The sequence below is a fragment of the Zingiber officinale genome, chromosome 9A (assembly GCF_018446385.1).
Source record: "Zingiber officinale cultivar Zhangliang chromosome 9A, Zo_v1.1, whole genome shotgun sequence".
NCBI lineage: Eukaryota > Viridiplantae > Streptophyta > Magnoliopsida > Zingiberales > Zingiberaceae > Zingiber > Zingiber officinale.
In genome coordinates, this window is record NC_056002.1 from 3,261,157 (window position 1) to 3,277,575 (window position 16,419).

General features: G+C 35.8%; 2 protein-coding genes across 15 annotated transcripts; both read right to left on the minus strand.

Annotated features, from left to right (window-relative positions):
- Positions 1-85: 85 nt before the first annotated feature.
- On the minus strand, positions 86-4,626 carry LOC122018994 (transcriptional repressor ILP1-like). 12 transcript variants are annotated; one of them, XR_006121974.1, is made up of 5 exons: positions 4,484-4,626; positions 1,432-4,399; positions 884-944; positions 677-790; positions 86-337 (listed from the first exon to the last, which is right to left on the minus strand). XR_006121974.1 is itself a non-coding variant. In XM_042576502.1 (2 exons), exon 2 carries the CDS (start codon positions 4,373-4,375, stop codon positions 1,580-1,582), a length of 2,796 nt encoding a protein of 931 aa, XP_042432436.1. In that variant the 5' UTR covers positions 4,376-4,399; positions 4,484-4,626; the 3' UTR covers positions 86-1,579. The 12 variants fall into 12 exon arrangements, 1 of the variants encoding a protein (XP_042432436.1); XR_006121973.1 differs by adding an exon at positions 1,266-1,357 and having other exon boundaries at positions 677-944; XR_006121970.1 differs by having other exon boundaries at positions 1,380-4,399.
- A 3,323-nt stretch (positions 4,627-7,949) lies between these two features.
- On the minus strand, positions 7,950-16,402 carry LOC122020725 (altered inheritance rate of mitochondria protein 25-like). Of its 3 annotated transcripts, none has more exons than XM_042578741.1 (13): positions 16,257-16,402; positions 16,024-16,086; positions 15,530-15,938; positions 14,942-15,028; positions 13,624-13,665; positions 13,491-13,535; positions 12,657-12,722; positions 12,502-12,558; positions 12,353-12,414; positions 11,158-11,278; positions 11,005-11,082; positions 10,831-10,934; positions 7,950-8,246 (listed from the first exon to the last, which is right to left on the minus strand). In XM_042578741.1, the coding sequence occupies exons 1-13, from the start codon at positions 16,376-16,378 to the stop codon at positions 8,219-8,221; spliced, it is 1,284 nt and encodes a 427-aa protein (XP_042434675.1). In that variant the 5' UTR covers positions 16,379-16,402; the 3' UTR covers positions 7,950-8,218. The 3 variants fall into 3 exon arrangements, with proteins under 3 accessions (XP_042434675.1, XP_042434674.1, XP_042434676.1); XM_042578740.1 differs by having other exon boundaries at positions 16,024-16,092; XM_042578742.1 differs by having other exon boundaries at positions 15,530-15,948; positions 16,024-16,092; positions 16,257-16,322.
- Between the last annotated feature and the right edge of the window lie 17 nt (positions 16,403-16,419).

Sequence of the window (16,419 nt, forward strand, 5' to 3'; positions counted from 1 at the left end):
GCATCTCCAGTTGAGAATTCAAATAAAGGATGCTTGATTATGTTGCTTGAAGAAATGTTTGAATATATTGTGGTTAAGGCTCATGGAAGTCAAAAACAGCAATTGAGTAGATCGTAATAAATTATCCATCCATACAGTAGAACTCATTAACAGGAAGCTGATACTAAATATATGCTCTGCGTTCACAAACTGAAAATAAGGGTTCGACAAGCAGTCTGAACAATATTGCTCTGCGATAGTAAAATAATTGCATGTGCAAGAAGCAAGGATCTGCACATCTAAGTTCATTTGTAATATCAACTTAGGCAGCTACTTCGACAGCAGAGATGAGCTTGGCCTGAAGAAGATTTGGAGAAAACAGAAACAAAATCACTTACTAGAAACTGATGTTCCATCTTTGAAATATTATTTATCCAGCATAACAGTTAAATCAACCATAGATAACAAAATTTATGAAAAAAAGAACACGTCCGAAAGAAGAGATGAAGTACCATCCTGATCATTTAACTTGAAAAAGAAAGAGAGAAAAATACGCATCAAAGAAAGGGATATAAGCAAACTGTCATTCAGCATGGTGTTGGGAACTACTGAACTTTAAAACAAGTAAAGAAATATTTAAGGATTTGATTGCTTGGATAGTAAATATAATGGAGAGTAAAGTGATAGAAAAGTATACATTAATAATGAGATTCATATGCAATTTGTGAGTGTTTTCCTCCTCTCCTTCATGTCTTTGATCCAAGTAATTGGATCTTAGGCAATAGTTCTTCATTCTTGAGCATTTTCTTGTCTGATAAAATCTTTCAGTTATTACTCTTCAATTATGTGTTTGGTAGAAGCAACTACAGGGAAAAAAGTGGTGCAGACAAGGGCAAACTGTTACCATCCGATACTCTAATATATCCAGTTTTTCCCCTTCATTTTGCATGTAGCAGAGACCCAATCTGTCAAAACAATTCTGTTGGAAAAATCTAAATGCAATTCAAAATGATTCAGGCATAAATGCAAGGCTTAGACTTTAGAGACAGATACAGGATCCTCGGTAATAAATCAAAAATAAAAAGATAGCAGATTTACAAGTAAAATGTAATAGCCATTAAAAAGTTGGACACTAACATCTGTCTCTATCCAACAAAAAACAAGACAGTGCAAGCAAATCAAATCTTTTGCTACAAAAAAAAAATGAGATAAAAAAAGTCTGACATGTATATGCAATGAAAAAAGAAGCCTCTAAACAACAGGAGAGATGGAAAGAAAGATAGTACTCTATAGACGATGTCGAGAGGAAATGGATAGGGAAAGCATTCCCTAGTTTGTAATTACTTGAAGGGAATCATGGTCAGGCTTCAAAAAGCTTCTGAAGAAAAATAGATTATCACCTGTGTAATTTTAAAAAGCTTTTGAAATTCCCAAACAAGTTCAATAGATTACCGCCTGTATTATCCACTACAAAACTGAAATCTTGAGATGCTTTTGAAACAATGAAGATCCTCTTTCTTGAAAAGATTTGGTCTATGAGATGTTGCTCTAGGAAGAGTAAAGCTAGATATACAATTACAATAGATTGGCAGCAGCAATATCAGAGTGCTTCTTTGAGTTGAAAGGTTCTCAAAATTGCTCTAGCTTTGTCATACTCATTCAATGACACTAACATATTCTTCAACCGACGAGCAAGCCCACGGGTCTCCTCCAAGCTAACACCCAATGCATGCCTTTTCTCCAACTTGCCCCCTAACTCTGAAATGCAATCTACCAAAGGCTGCAACTTCTGACTAGTCCCTAGTGTGACCTCAGGACCCGACCAAATCCCCACCAATGATGCTATGATTCTTTCAGTCCTCATAATGGCATCATGTATATTAGGCATGATGCTTTTTACATGAGGCAGAAGTTTTCCACCCAGTAGCTCTTCCAGTGCAAGCTTTTCTAATACAGGCATTGAAAGAATATTTTTCCAAAGGCAAATGTTCCTTAGTAGACGAACAGCCATACCAAATTTATAAGCTGCAAATTGAGCAGCACCTGGCACAACCTTTGTTATTACACTACTCCATACAGGCACATTAAGGTCAGTGATGGCTTCATTCAAGCGAGTATGGATTACAGCAAGTAATTCACGCAGAGCCTTGCTTGAAGCTGGGACATAGCTGATAACCATATTAGTAGCAAAGACAGCACCCTTTGTCCTTTGGGTATTCAATATGTCCCAACAGTGCTCAATTTCATGATGCAAGATGGGAAGGGCAACCTTCTCAACTATTTCTGGAATAAGATTAGCGTCTGCATCATCAGGCTCAAAATCCTGACCTTTTGCTGGCAATCCATAATTAAAAAGAAGCTTGTGCCATTCCATATCAAAGAAATCTGTTGCATCGTAAAGAGGATCCCATTTCAAGAGCTCCAACCGCACATATGGAGAAAACAGAGATGGAACACTTATGGAAACATAAGCATCTCGATAACTAGACAGATATTGGTTCTTCCATCTTTCAAACCATTCTTTCACAATTTTAAGATTTGCATACTCTTCAGATGCATCACTAAATATTTCTTCAGCAGTTTGGATCAGCTCATTCCTGCTAGAAATATACGCATTACTCTCACTATCACTTTCATCAGTACTTAATTCTCCTTCAATTTGCAACATATTATCCATTTCCATAGATGCAATTCTTTTGGACTCAGCCCGAGCTTTTCTCAGTTTTCTTGACTCTGCCCTCCTTGTAAAATCCATGCGCTTCTTTAAGTTGATGTCTCGTCCAAACTCATCTAATTCGACGGGTAAATCTGCACTTTCTCGAGCAGCAGCAGTGGCAGCCTGGGCAGCAGCAGTAGCAGCAGCTACATAAGCTGAACTAGATCCTTTACTTAAAACTGCAATTGCTGCATTGACAGCAGATTCCACTTCATTATCATCATCTGCTATATCATCAGCTCTTCTTTCGACAACAGCTAAAGCTCGCTTCTCATGGAGTTTCTGCATTTGTTCCTCCAATTCCTCAATTAAAAAGGCCTTGTCATTCAAGAAATCACACATTACCGAAATAAAGTCTCGGAGCTGTTGCATGAAGTTGTACTTGTCATCAGCTTCTTTCAGTGACTTCTCAAGGCTGGAAACTTCAGTTAGAGACTCAGTGATATTGGTGTCTGTCCTGACCAGTGAATTCGTAGTTATTTTGTGAGATTCCTTGAGCCTATTGATGGTCTCCTGCATAGCTCGGGATGCAACCTCAGCCTGCTGAGATATGGACAAAACCTCAGCGCTCCTTGAAGCACCATAGGAAGCTGATGTCATGCTTGCCGAGGTCTGATGAGCAACTCCAGGGTAGACACTAGGCTGTGGATGGAGTGGAATAGGGGCGACGCTGTAATTAACTCGCTGAGAGGAAGTGTCATCGATTCTCTTTCCGAGACCTTTTCTGAACTGTTCTTCCTCCCATTTCCTCTCCTCTTCATCCTCATCGTCATCGATATTAATGTCTCCTTTCCTGAATCCACCATCCATCTTTCTTTCATCCGTGATAGTAAGCCTCTGATCAATGCTCTCAAAAACTCCCTTCTTCAACTTGTCATCTGCCTTAATCCCAAATAAAGAAATCCTCTCTTGGAAATCAGTGTCTTCTTCATCACTTGAACCGTCAGCAGAAGGACGACTACTTGGCATACCACCATCAAGGGATATGAAATCTGGAGCAGGTTGTCGTGGTTGCTGAAGTTGCTGTCTCTTTGCACGAATGGCTTTTATAGTTTCTGGATCGGGAATAGTCGGAAACTTCGCCCCTGTAAGTGAACCACCATTACTATCATCTTCTTCCAACTCCTCTTCTTCTTCCTCCTCCTCGTTCGTTTCCTGCCGTTTCAGTACGACACCCTCCTGCTTGTCCCTACCTGGTGATGCCGGCTTTAGGAAGCCTTTAAGGACGATTACAGGTTCAGCCGGCCTATCAGACTTCCTGGGTTTGGGCTCTGGCACAGCAGGCGGTCGCTGGGACCGCGATATGCTTCCCAGAGGCCGAGCGTTCTTCTGAAGCTCGAGGAGCCGCTCCTTGGTATATTCACCGACCTGCGGCTGGACATTGGAAGGGATAGAGGAGGCCAAACGCGAAGCCTTCGAACGGTCCTTCGAGGATGTGAGCCTGTGGACGGAGGCAGCGCCTGCGGAAGAAGAGGGGATCCGGGAGGGGCGGCGGTCGTTGTCCTCCTCCTCGTCGTCAGCGAAGCTGAGCCGCTTGGGGGCTTCCGGCTTGGAAGCCTTGGGCTTGATTAGGGTTAGGGTTTGGCTTTTAGTGGAGGGACTTGGGACGGACTTCTCCTCGGCGTTAGCATCATCGGACTCGGAGCGGCGTCGAAAGTTCTTAGCTCTGATACTACTCATCGATCCAAAAACCTACAGCGTTCCCTGCTAATTCGAGAACGACACAAAATTGCCGTGATCTTTCTTCCTCTTGAGAAACCCCAGAGAAAGCAGAAGGAATGAACTCACCTCGCCGGCCTTTTCTCCCCTCTGTTTCCTTCTCGATCAAACCGTTTGCCTTCTCAGGGTTTCAGATTTGGGGTGACGGCGTCGCGTGGTTGCGTGCGAGATCGGCGGGGAGACGTCGAGGAGGCAGAAAACAGCGACTCTGAGACGGGTTATAATAATCCTACGGGCAGAAGATAACCCTGCAGACCACTTTGACGCGTCTTAATTGATCCGAACCGTCCATTCGCCGGCAGCCCATTTTGACACGTCTTAATTGATCTAAGCCTAATCAAGTTCGGTGGATCCGGACCAGCGATCCTGTTTGAACCGGATCGGTTTAGGTTAATTAGTTCAATTTTAAACTGCCTGAATCCATTTAATCGAAACCTAATAAATGGAATTTTTTTCTTACCGAAATTTTTAATAAAAATCTAGAATCTATAAACATCGATTAATTTCATTTTTGACTAAATTAAACAATAATATATTTCTATAAAATTTAAATTTACCTATGACATTTGACCATCAATATTAAAAATATGGTATTATTGGAGTCGTGCAAAATTAGATATTAGATAATATTCAACATCTAAATCCACGATAGTTAAAAATAAAATAAAAAAAAATAATCCTCACGGGCAGTTGGTTAAAGAGTTAAAACTTTATTATAATGGGTCAATTTTTAACGGAAGAGTATGCCTTAAAAAAAACTCCAATCCCATAATTTACATTCTTTCAAATAATCTTAAGACGAACAAAATATTTAGCTAATTATTTTGTACTAGAGTGAAAGTTACTTAAAATCGAATTAGAATTTGAATATCCAGATGCAATGAATTAATCCATATATTTTTAAAAAAAATAAATTTCCAAAATACAACTTTTAAATTCAATCTATCCGAACACAACTACATTATCAAAATTTTAATTAAAAAAATTATCTTAAAATCAACTTTAATTTTATATACCGTCCTCAATTAGATGAAAAATATATTAAATTATCTTTAAATTATGTTCAATTAAATGTAAATATACTATATTCTTTTTAAATGATGTTCAATTGGATGTAAAATATACTAATTTAGGAGAAATTATATTAAACAAAAAAATTATGCTTAATTTGATAAAAAAAATATACTTAATTTTAATTTAAATGTACTAAATTTAGAAAAAATTATACCTAATTTTAGATTTTTTTGTATTTTAAAAAAATGACAAGTAAACAAAACTTTATATGTAGTAAATGGAAAAAAAATGACGACCAAAGAAAATGTTGTATGTAGGAAATGGAAACAAAATATTTTTGAAATTGTGATTAAAGATTTTAAGGAATTCGTTTAAAAAGGAATTAAAAAAAATGAATCTCTACACAATTATTTCACCTTTTCATTAGGCAAGTTGCATGCCTCCTACATCTAAATTTCAGAAAAATCAATTTAGTACTTGAAGCTAATAATTATATTAATTCTTCAGCAATAACAAGATTAACCGTCAACTAGAATTATTTTCCTTCTACATAAATATAAATTAAGACAAAGATTAATTCGACAAATTATCCAACCGCATACAAAAAAAACTTTCAAAATATCCAAATCATATATCCTAATTTTAAAATTACTAAATTAAATACCCAATACTCATTTTACGCCTCCGCTCATTTAATGAATCGACAGCTAGGGACAAAACCAAAGGGAGACGATGACAACAACAGTGGTGGATCTAGAGGGAGCGGGGATGAGCTTGAGCACCCTTTTGCTCCTAGAAAATTCTACCAATATGTTATAGTCCAAGGGGCAGCGAGAAAGAAAACAAATTCCAGCTCCCTTCTTTGAGCACCTTGTTCCTTTTTTGTCTAGATCTGCCACTAGCGACTACCGTCTCTCTTCAATTTTTAAGTATAAGAAGTATATAGGATATAAAAATAGAAGGTGAAAAAGAGGCGAATGGGAGACAACAACATGATCGCCTCCCCTTAATGTAAACATATACATTTCGTCCCTCGATATAAAATTTTTGACTCCGCCCATATCAGTAATAATCAATTTGGACATACATTTATTTTTTATTTTTTAACGATAAAAAAAATTTTAATTAAAAAATTATTATTATAAGGGTATAAATATATAAAAATAATAATCGAATAGATACTGTGTGACATTGAATCATTAAATTATATTATATGTGTTCATCTAATTCCCTTGATTATATTTATACCTTTAAATTTCAATTTAGCATAATATATTAAAAAAAATTTAAAACATGAATCAAATTTTTTAATGATTAAAAAATTTAACTTGACTTCTACAGTGTAGCAACCCTATTTCTAGGATGATTATAATTTTTTTTAATGATTAAAAAAATACTATTTATGTTAAAAAAAATGATATAATATGTTAAATTGATATGGGAGAGTATAGATATAATAAAAAAAATTGACTAATAAATCTAAGAATAACATGAAATTATGTATATGTGTTCGACTTAATTATATTCCTACCTTAAATATTAATTTGACACGTGAGCACTGATTTCTAAAACACAGATGAAATTATTTAATCGTAAAAAGGCATAAAGTTTTTAATCAAGGGCTATAGTATAGCAATGAATTAAATGTATGATTGCATAAACATGCCGATTGCGATTAAAACCTTTATGATCAAAAAATCTGATTCGTATTATCATAGCTCTTAATATAATATACTAAATTAATATTTAAAAGTTTAAATATAATGAGTAAAACTAAATGAACATATTATTCCGAACTCTTTAAATTTATCAATTTTTTTTGATCAAAAATGAAAAATAAATTTAAAAAATTTGAAATGATATAAAATCAAATCATATATATTTATCTAATTATTCAAATTATATTCCTATTCTTAAATATTAATTTGACCAACTATATTAAAAGTAATATTTTTTTTCTTAATTACGAATCAAATTGTTACATTTTAATTTTTTTAATTAAAAATTTTAAATTATATTCAAAAAATTATTACTCTCAATATAATGTATCAAAATTAATATTTTAGAACATAAATATAATCAAGAAAAATAAACACATAAGACTTAGTTACATATCATTTAGACCCTTTGAATCCAAAACTAACTAATAAACTTAAAAACTTGAAATGACATGAAACAAAATCTTATATATACGTTTAAATCTATTAATTATATTCATACTTTTAAATATCAATTTGATAAAATAATAAATTTATTATCAACAAATATTTTTAATTATTTAAAAAAATCAGAATCGATTGGTAACAAACAATTCGGTGAATAGATGGAGGGACAAAAATGGATATTGAATACGTAATTTGATCATTTTAAAATTATAATACGTAATTTAAATATTTCAAAAACGTTTCTACGCGTTTTGATAATTTATCGAATATAATTTGAGTAACAAGAAAAATAGAGATAAACCTCAAAATAATAACTTACAATTTATCTCCTCAGATAAGAAAAAGAAGCAAAGCAATGAAACACTAGACGGAAGTAGTTGGGAAGAGGAAGAATTCAAGAGTCAGTATTCATTTGCTTCTTTCCTATCTCTGAATTTATAATTACGCCAGTTATAATGAACTCATTCAACAACGCAGCAAATCAATTTGGGCACAAGAATCACACCCACCTTGCGTAGTTGTTGAGACGAATGATATGGATTGTTTAAGATCATGATGGCTGTTTTGCAGAAGTAAGCTCCTCTTCGAACATGCAGCAACATTTTCCATTAAATGGTTCCATTTTCTACTCTGCAACGAGAAATGGGAATGCCCTGAGAAGAAACATATTTGTCAGTTGGGAATCAAATTAGAGCTACTCTTCTTGGACGTCAGCTGAAATCTCAACTATTAGATCCTTTTAATCAATTTAGTGAATTAACATAAACTATTAGATCCTTTTAAATACTAATTAACTTTTAGTTGATCGGACAACTACCTGCAGCTTACATTCAGATAAGTATGTAGAGACCAAAATCAAGGTAACACGCATTAGTGTGAAGATAATACAAGCACAAATGTCAAATGTAGCAACCCAGAATTTGAAAACACAATACGATATGTTTAATGATTCAAAAGCTAGCATTTTGCCGGTTGTTTTCCAAATTCTCATAATGGGTAGCCAAGTTCATTCTAATATAAGAAGAGACTGTGATTTCCACTTTCCAAGTGTTGTTTAGATGTTATACCTGTTTGACTTAAACCGACCCCATAACCAACCTGTTAATCCCTAAAACCCCTTCCCTCTCCCTTGCACATCCTATGCACAACAATTCCATACAGTTCACAACCTGCTCACCCCTCTACCCTTTGATTCTGCAAGACCACGCAATGACCTCACATCTACAATATCTGGGCATGATCTGAATTGCAACACTACCCCTTGTTCCATGACCCAATCTCATCGAGTAAGATAAAAACTCCAATATCTGGTTAATACAGTGCATCAAATGTCTGTTTAATATAGAACACCATGCAATGCAAAAAATCAACGTGATAGTGCATCATGGGCTCACAGTCCATTGCTTGTGTCGATGAATCTGTATTTGTGCATTAGCTGTTAAAGACGATTAAGGAAATCATAATGAGTTGGTAATTCTCATGCAAAGCCAGTGCTCATCTAGGGCTCCACATTTTCAGATCTAACAAGATGCAAGCAAATACCCAACATACCATGTATTCTTCCAGATCTCTTCCCACAGACATTACTCATGGATATCATAGGAACCAAGTGATCTTAATCTTTCACCTTCTTGGTCTCACATCAACCAAGCTTTCTTCTAGATCTTCACATTTTGCAAATCTTGCATGAACAAACAAATCTAATGCGAACTGATAATTCTTCTCAATCTTTGCCTAGTGTAGATCTCACACAGACCATACATGATTCTAGATCTTTGCCTGTTGAAGAATCATTCAGGCAAACCCTTTTAAGATATCACATAGACCAACTATTCTAAATCTTTGACTTCTATGGTATCACACACACCAATCAGAACTTTCAATAACCCGGCAATGGTCTTATGATAGCTAATGATGGATTTTAAAAAAAAAGGCCTAGTCTCGCAAACAAATTTAAAAGACTAATTAGCAACACAGGTACCAGGAATAAATCACCGATTCTTCAACCTATTGACAATGATCTTGGTATAGGCAGCTTGCTCTAGATGTGGAGATTATACTAGGATCTATGAGAAGAAGCTCCTCTAATTGAGCCATAACCAATGGCAGACGTTTTCCATCTTAAGGCAGATAGATCTAGGATGTCAAGTTAATCAGCTTCAAATTGATCCACCTCTCAACTGATCAAATAGTTATGAAGAAGAACCCCCTAGGGCGTAGCACAGACGGTGGGCGCATGACATCTCTAGCGTAATGGCCAAGAGTCGATTCTCAAGAACTGACGACCTGGGGTTTACCCCACCATGCGTCTGACGCTTGTGTACCTCCATGTACCTCCCTCCATATCCGTGGGACCGGCACTAGGGGGCCGTTAATGTAGCGGATCTACATAAGTAGTTATGAAGAAGAAAGCATGAATGAGAAGAAAATAGATTTATGAATTCAGTAGAACAGCAATGTCGAGAGATGGCCATGGTAACACTACAAGTAGCAGAGAAGAGTACTGTCTAGACTTGCAGAATAAGAATACCTACCTAAAAGGGATGGTTGGGATGTTAGGTCATGTTCTACACATCAATCTTGCAGCCCATATAGCCTCAGTAAACATGAATTGAAGAATTATAACATGAAAGAAGAACTATAGCTCAGATTCCAGATTGGGAGGAAATGAAAAAATAATTCAAGTCCTAAACAAAATAAGCAAAAAGACCTTGAAACCTTTCAGGTTCTTTCTATATATGATAGTAGTCTCAAACTAGTCAAACAAGAAGTCTAACAAATTGAATTTCTTTATTTCCTTATTTTTGGAAGGAGAACTCAAATATATTATGTTGGGTCAAGAGGTTTTCCTGAATGGAGTTTGGTTCCATGATCTCTAATTTCTTCTTAAGAAAGATTGTTTGCATCCAAACTTTAAACCAAAGTTGCCTCATCTCAACTTGGATCCGATGACAAATTTTCTCAAATTATTATTTCAATTTATTGAATATATGCACTGATTTTTTTTCTCAAGCGCTACTATAACTTGTCAAACCAGAATTTGATCTCAAGACTTCTCAGAAAGCACAACAGCCAAAACCTTTGTTAGCTAGTTATGGGTTTTGGATATTTTATAAAGCGTTCCATGTTATGAGTTGCAAATCCAATCTAGCAAAAGCAACATGAAAAATAAGTACTAAACTTTAAACATTTGCAGATACTTTAGGTATTTAAATGCTGGTAAAATAGTTATCTAACCAGCCTCCCCGTGACCGTGAGAAGTAATCACTATCCAGAGAAACAGCAAGAGCAATAGCCACAGCTCTTTCGGAAAGAGTCAATGGGCGGGAAACTTCAAACTCCTGAAACAAAGACAGAATAGGTTACGTGACATGGAATTCATAGATCTACAAACAATTTAGTTGCACTAACGCTTGAACCAGGTCTATTGTTAGGAAGTGAATCAGCATCCCCAAATCGAACCACATATTGACCAGCATCAGTGAAGAGCTTCAAAGAAACAAAAAGACAAAAAACTAGTAGAAAGTCAATTTATTCATATATAACACACCAAATGAAGATTACCTCTAAACCAACACCTCTCCAGTTACGATCAATTTGTGCCAGCACATTGCCTTCTTCATCCCTTAATGTGAATGTCCAATTCCAGAAACCAGGATTTTCAACCACAGCAAATTGCTTGTTTCTATAGATTCAAGATAACAACAAAAAAAGTGTAGGCAAATAAATATATTTTGTCACAAAATTGAGAAAAGAGAGGTATGGCACAGTTTGAAATTATCATTGGATCCTAAAAATTGACTTAATTAGAATCCATCTTTTGCTCCAAATTTTTTATTTAATGTGTTATTCATCTCCCTATAGATGCATTTTCCTATATAAATTTCTTACAAATTTCTCTTCTCTGCTATATAATTAATACATGTGTTCTAGATTCATAGTGCTCTTACTAAATAATTTTCACTTACATTTTATGTAGGAAATTTCTTTTTTCTCTACAAAATGGTTGTTCTTTAAACAAAAATGGATGTTCTATTTTATTGCATTCTATGGTATCAAAAGCAAAATCAGTCAAAATCAGCTTAGTGACCTATATAAGTTTGTGCAGCTTCCAACTAAAAGACTTTGATGTTCCAAAATAAACAATAAAAAATGAAGAAAACAAATATGAAATGTGTGCCAAAAGGTAATCTTTCAACATTAATTCTTGCTCAGAACAGGAAATGTGGATCAATAAATAATTTTTTCATTATTTATGGGTTATATTTCTTTTCTATGTCAACTTTAACCTAACCAAACAGAATAATCCTGTTGATACTGATTCACCAAACTATATAACTCCTACCATGATAGGATCTTGGTAATTAGCCTTATGCTCAACCTAAAATTAGTTAGCTAAGCCTTAGGAAATTACAACATCTGAAGTCCTTAATATTTTTGTTCTCACCTTGGACCTGTGTTCCACTAATGGCAGGCCTTGAGTTATGATTACACAGAGTTCCAAATAATGTGTTTACAGGGTGTGTCATCAATTACCTGGAATACCTGTGCGCGCGACAGGGGTGTGCAACTGAGGGCAGGTGCCACATGGGCAGGCGCCCTCAGTCACGCACGCCCCATCTGCACACAGGGCATGCAACATATCTTTCCTTTATATATACACACAGTTGGCATCAGATAATTAAGATCACATTGGAAAAACAAAATAAAGGAAATACCATCATTATCAGTATGCAAAAGAACTAGATAAATCAAGTACCCTAAGTACAAATCATAAATTCTCCGCCAAAGATGCCAGCGTCTGTGGACTACACCAACTTCCTACAGGAAAAAGAAGCTGAAACTGTTGAACAATTTGTAATAGCTTGAGGTTATATACATAAATGCCACTCAACATAACTTACTTACCTTACCATCTACTTCCGCATATATTGTGCTGTTTATCCACCAAAAGGGCCTGTGAACCTAAACCCAAAGTAGATACAGTAAACACAGTGTTAAGTTGAATGAAATATACTTAAACTAGTGCTTAATGTTTTTAGAACATGATGGTAATTTCATACCCTTAATACTTCATTACCCATAGCATCAAACATGTAAGCGATGAATGGGCGTCTTCCACGAAGTAGCTAAGAGGCACATTAAAATAACAAGACATTCAGAAAAATATTAAGATGGGTTATGTAAAATCAAAATTGGTTTATAAAGAGTTTTAGAACCACATAAAATAAAAAAACACAAACAATAAATTGTATAATTTAACTTATGGATGAACACTGAGCATGGTTTAAAATATAGTACCATGACATCCCAAAATTGTATTTATATTTGTTGGTTGATTTTAGTTTGTTGATTATAGAGACTGCAGAGCAGTACAAGTGTTAATGAGCAAAGGTGCTAAATTGAAGAAGGCTGTTAAGTTGCTGCAAGAAGTATAATGAACCTTGTTTAGGCACTATGTGAGATTATCACATCACTCTAATGATGGGCATCAATAACCAGATGATAAAGGTGGCTAAGAGGACAGATGAATTGTTGCAACTTGCAAGTGTAATCTATCAATCTCTAGCTACCACTCAAGGCACTCATATGAATGTTGTCTTCAGAATCTTGAGATAGCTGAAATGAGATCTAGGAAGACAATTTTCTCATGTAAGAGCAAATGGAGTGATGTAGCATCTACCTTAGCAAATAGCCAACATTGATTCAAATGCAACCTTACTAAACTATCAACTATTCTGTGTTAATTCACAACAAAAATATAATTGTTTAAACATTTGAAAGTTTATGTTCGAATTGATTTTAAGTGACAATTTAGGACAGAAAAAAAGTATAGTAAATCCACATTCAGCTCACTAGCTATCAACAATGAAGACGCTGGATTCAAGATTACATACCTGCCTGAAGATGACATTACTTTTCTCTTGAATGAAACCAACAGGCTGAGGAAAGAGGCAAAATTAATAAACAAAGATTGCAACAAAGTCAAACAACTAAGCTCAGTTTAATAGAGGAGAAAAATTCACATACTGACTGAGGATAACAAGGGTCTATTATTTGATAGCGACTCTCCTGCAACATGAGAAGATATATGGATAAGGATCTTTCTCTCTAAGGACAAAAAATTAGCAAAACAATTCTTATAAATGATGGTTTGAGAACATTGTCTAATATCTCAGTGTAACACTGATTCCAGTCTTTGGTCAGATTGAGACCAGCTCTGTACTATACATACCCTTACCAATATGAATTGGTAAGAAATGGCGCGCACAATATAATTTCACTCTGACTTGCAATTTTTCTACAATTTTTTTTCTCTCCAACATGCGATTCTGCTACAGCAAGATTTTCATTCCAGTTATAATTCTAATCATCACCATCAAAGTGTCAAATTGTACTTGTCCCAACTATTTAGAGTCGCTCGTATGAATTTTTTTCCTCCATTGAACTCAACATAACAAAATAGTACTTACAAATTAATAATTATTATTTTTATTGAATTGACTATTGTTTGCCGATCTTACCTAGTGGGATAAAGCTTGATTGCTATTGTATTGAATTGACTATTGTTTGAACAATCCACCTCTTTTCGCCTTCCACACTAATAGATTTAAATCTTCTTACTATAAAATTCATTGTCCATTTTAGAGCATGTATATTTCATCTAAACCTATTTTCTCTCATTTTATCATTGCCTCCTTACTAGAAAATCATACAACCATGCTACCTCATGTTAAAAATGCCTACCTCATCTTTGGTCATGATAAACCATACACCTATAACTCATGTTAAAAATGCCTACGTCATCTTTGATCATGATAAACCATACACCTATAACTCCTCATGTTAAAAATGCCTACCTCGTCTTTGATCATGATAAACCATACAGCTTTAACTCCTCAAGCTACTTAACTTTAAAGGTGTGTTTGGTAGGTGGGATAGGATAAGGATAAAGGTGTAATTAAAGATATAAATAATCATTGGCTCCCAAGGTATTACTTAGGATTAATGGTGTGATGGTGTAGGGATTAATGGTGTGATAAATAATCATTGGCTCCCCCAAGGGATTATTTATCACACCATTAATCCCTACACCTATAATCCTATCCCACCTACCAAACACTCCGTAAGAGTGAACTCGAATTTTCTAAAAGGATAGTGGCAAAATTAACTAGATGACGAAAAGGAGCCTCAAAACTCTCCCTTGGGAAATAATTACTTTGCATAAGCATAGTAAAAGCTTCTAACAGATTAAACTTCACAAAGAAGATTTAAGTGCATGAACAATTCACAAGCATATTGGAGAACAGAAACTACATATGCTTCACACAAAGTTTACTCCAGTTACCTGTTCAAAAGAGAACATGACGTTTGCCCATTCTATGTCTCTCACAATAATCAAACTATCTCTGGAAAGAAGTGGTGCAAGTTTGACCTAGAAAAGGAAAGGAAAAAAACAAACGATCACTAAATCCCAGGTCTTGCAAGGACAAATCAAAATATGTACAGTACAACAAGGTAAAAAACATAGACAACCCTAATTAAAAGAATGCTTTTGGGATTTTTCTTAGCATCTCCAACAGAACTGTAATCTGTATGGTATCAAATCAGATCTAGATGAGTTTCGCATCACATTGATGGCATGTAAAATATAGTATACATTGACAAAAAGTGGCCTATTTGCATTACCAGACAGTTTAGCAGCATGGAGATCCTACTACGTCTAAAACTATACTAGACCAAGAAACTAAACTTAGAAGTTACAAACGCGAGCATATCCCAGTGATGGAATTGAACTCACAGCTACCAAGATAAGAAAACCACCATGCACAGTTCTGTAAACAACAAAGCTTTATTCAACCTGATTTGGCTTTCCTAATTTTAACTTACTAAAGGAGAACTAAAAAGAAAAGGTAACAGAGAAAGTGCCACCAACTTTGCCACTTGGTGCAGGTTGTCTCTTGCTTCTCCTACTCCTTGCTTTCTCCTGTTGCTTTTCTTCAATCCAAAGCCGTGCAGCCCTGCTAAAATATTGTTTCTTCCCTGCTGGGCATGAAAAACAACGATGAGCGATTAGCCGACTATTCACGCCCATCTGCAAGCTTCCTTTTTCGCATTTTGGATCAGATGAACGCCCCCACATAGTTGTGATTCCCATGCCAAATGGCTGCAAGAGTTCACGAAGGACGTTCCCTGGCGGAGGGTAACTGCTGTTCACGGCATATTTCACCAATTTCTGAGAACCCTGATTCCGAAATGCCAAAAGAGAAGGAATTGCTTCCGTAAACTTAATGGGAGGAGAAGCAATCCATTTCTTCAAACACCTCATCTGATTACCGGCCACACTGTAAAGAGCTGTGATTCTAATTGTGGAAAGAGGAATGAATGCTTAACGAGCCGTCAAATACAGCCAATATTTCTCTCCCTCACCTGCAATGCCCTTGGAGAATGGAGATTCCCAACTGCTCAATGGCCCCCCAAAAAGACCCTTTTCTGCAGCTAATCAACGAGACAAACGCAGTGAGGATGGTAATCGCCAATCTCGAAAGTTAGCCGACAACGGAAACAACGACGGGAAAGAACTGGCGGACGAGAGAACCACAAAAAAAATCTCCAAATCGACGAGGAGGGAAGGAAGGAAGGAAAGGAGGGAGGGAGAATACCTGCAAATCAGTTCGCCTTTCTTCTCCCCGCCCTCGTCGACCGATTCCGAGGGTTTTAAATGGAAAGACAAAGGCAGGAATCGTGGCCGAAGGCAGTCGGAAATAAGGGCTGCGCCGCTCATGAAAAACTCGACTCCATTTTAATGTTAATCAAGCTTGAGTC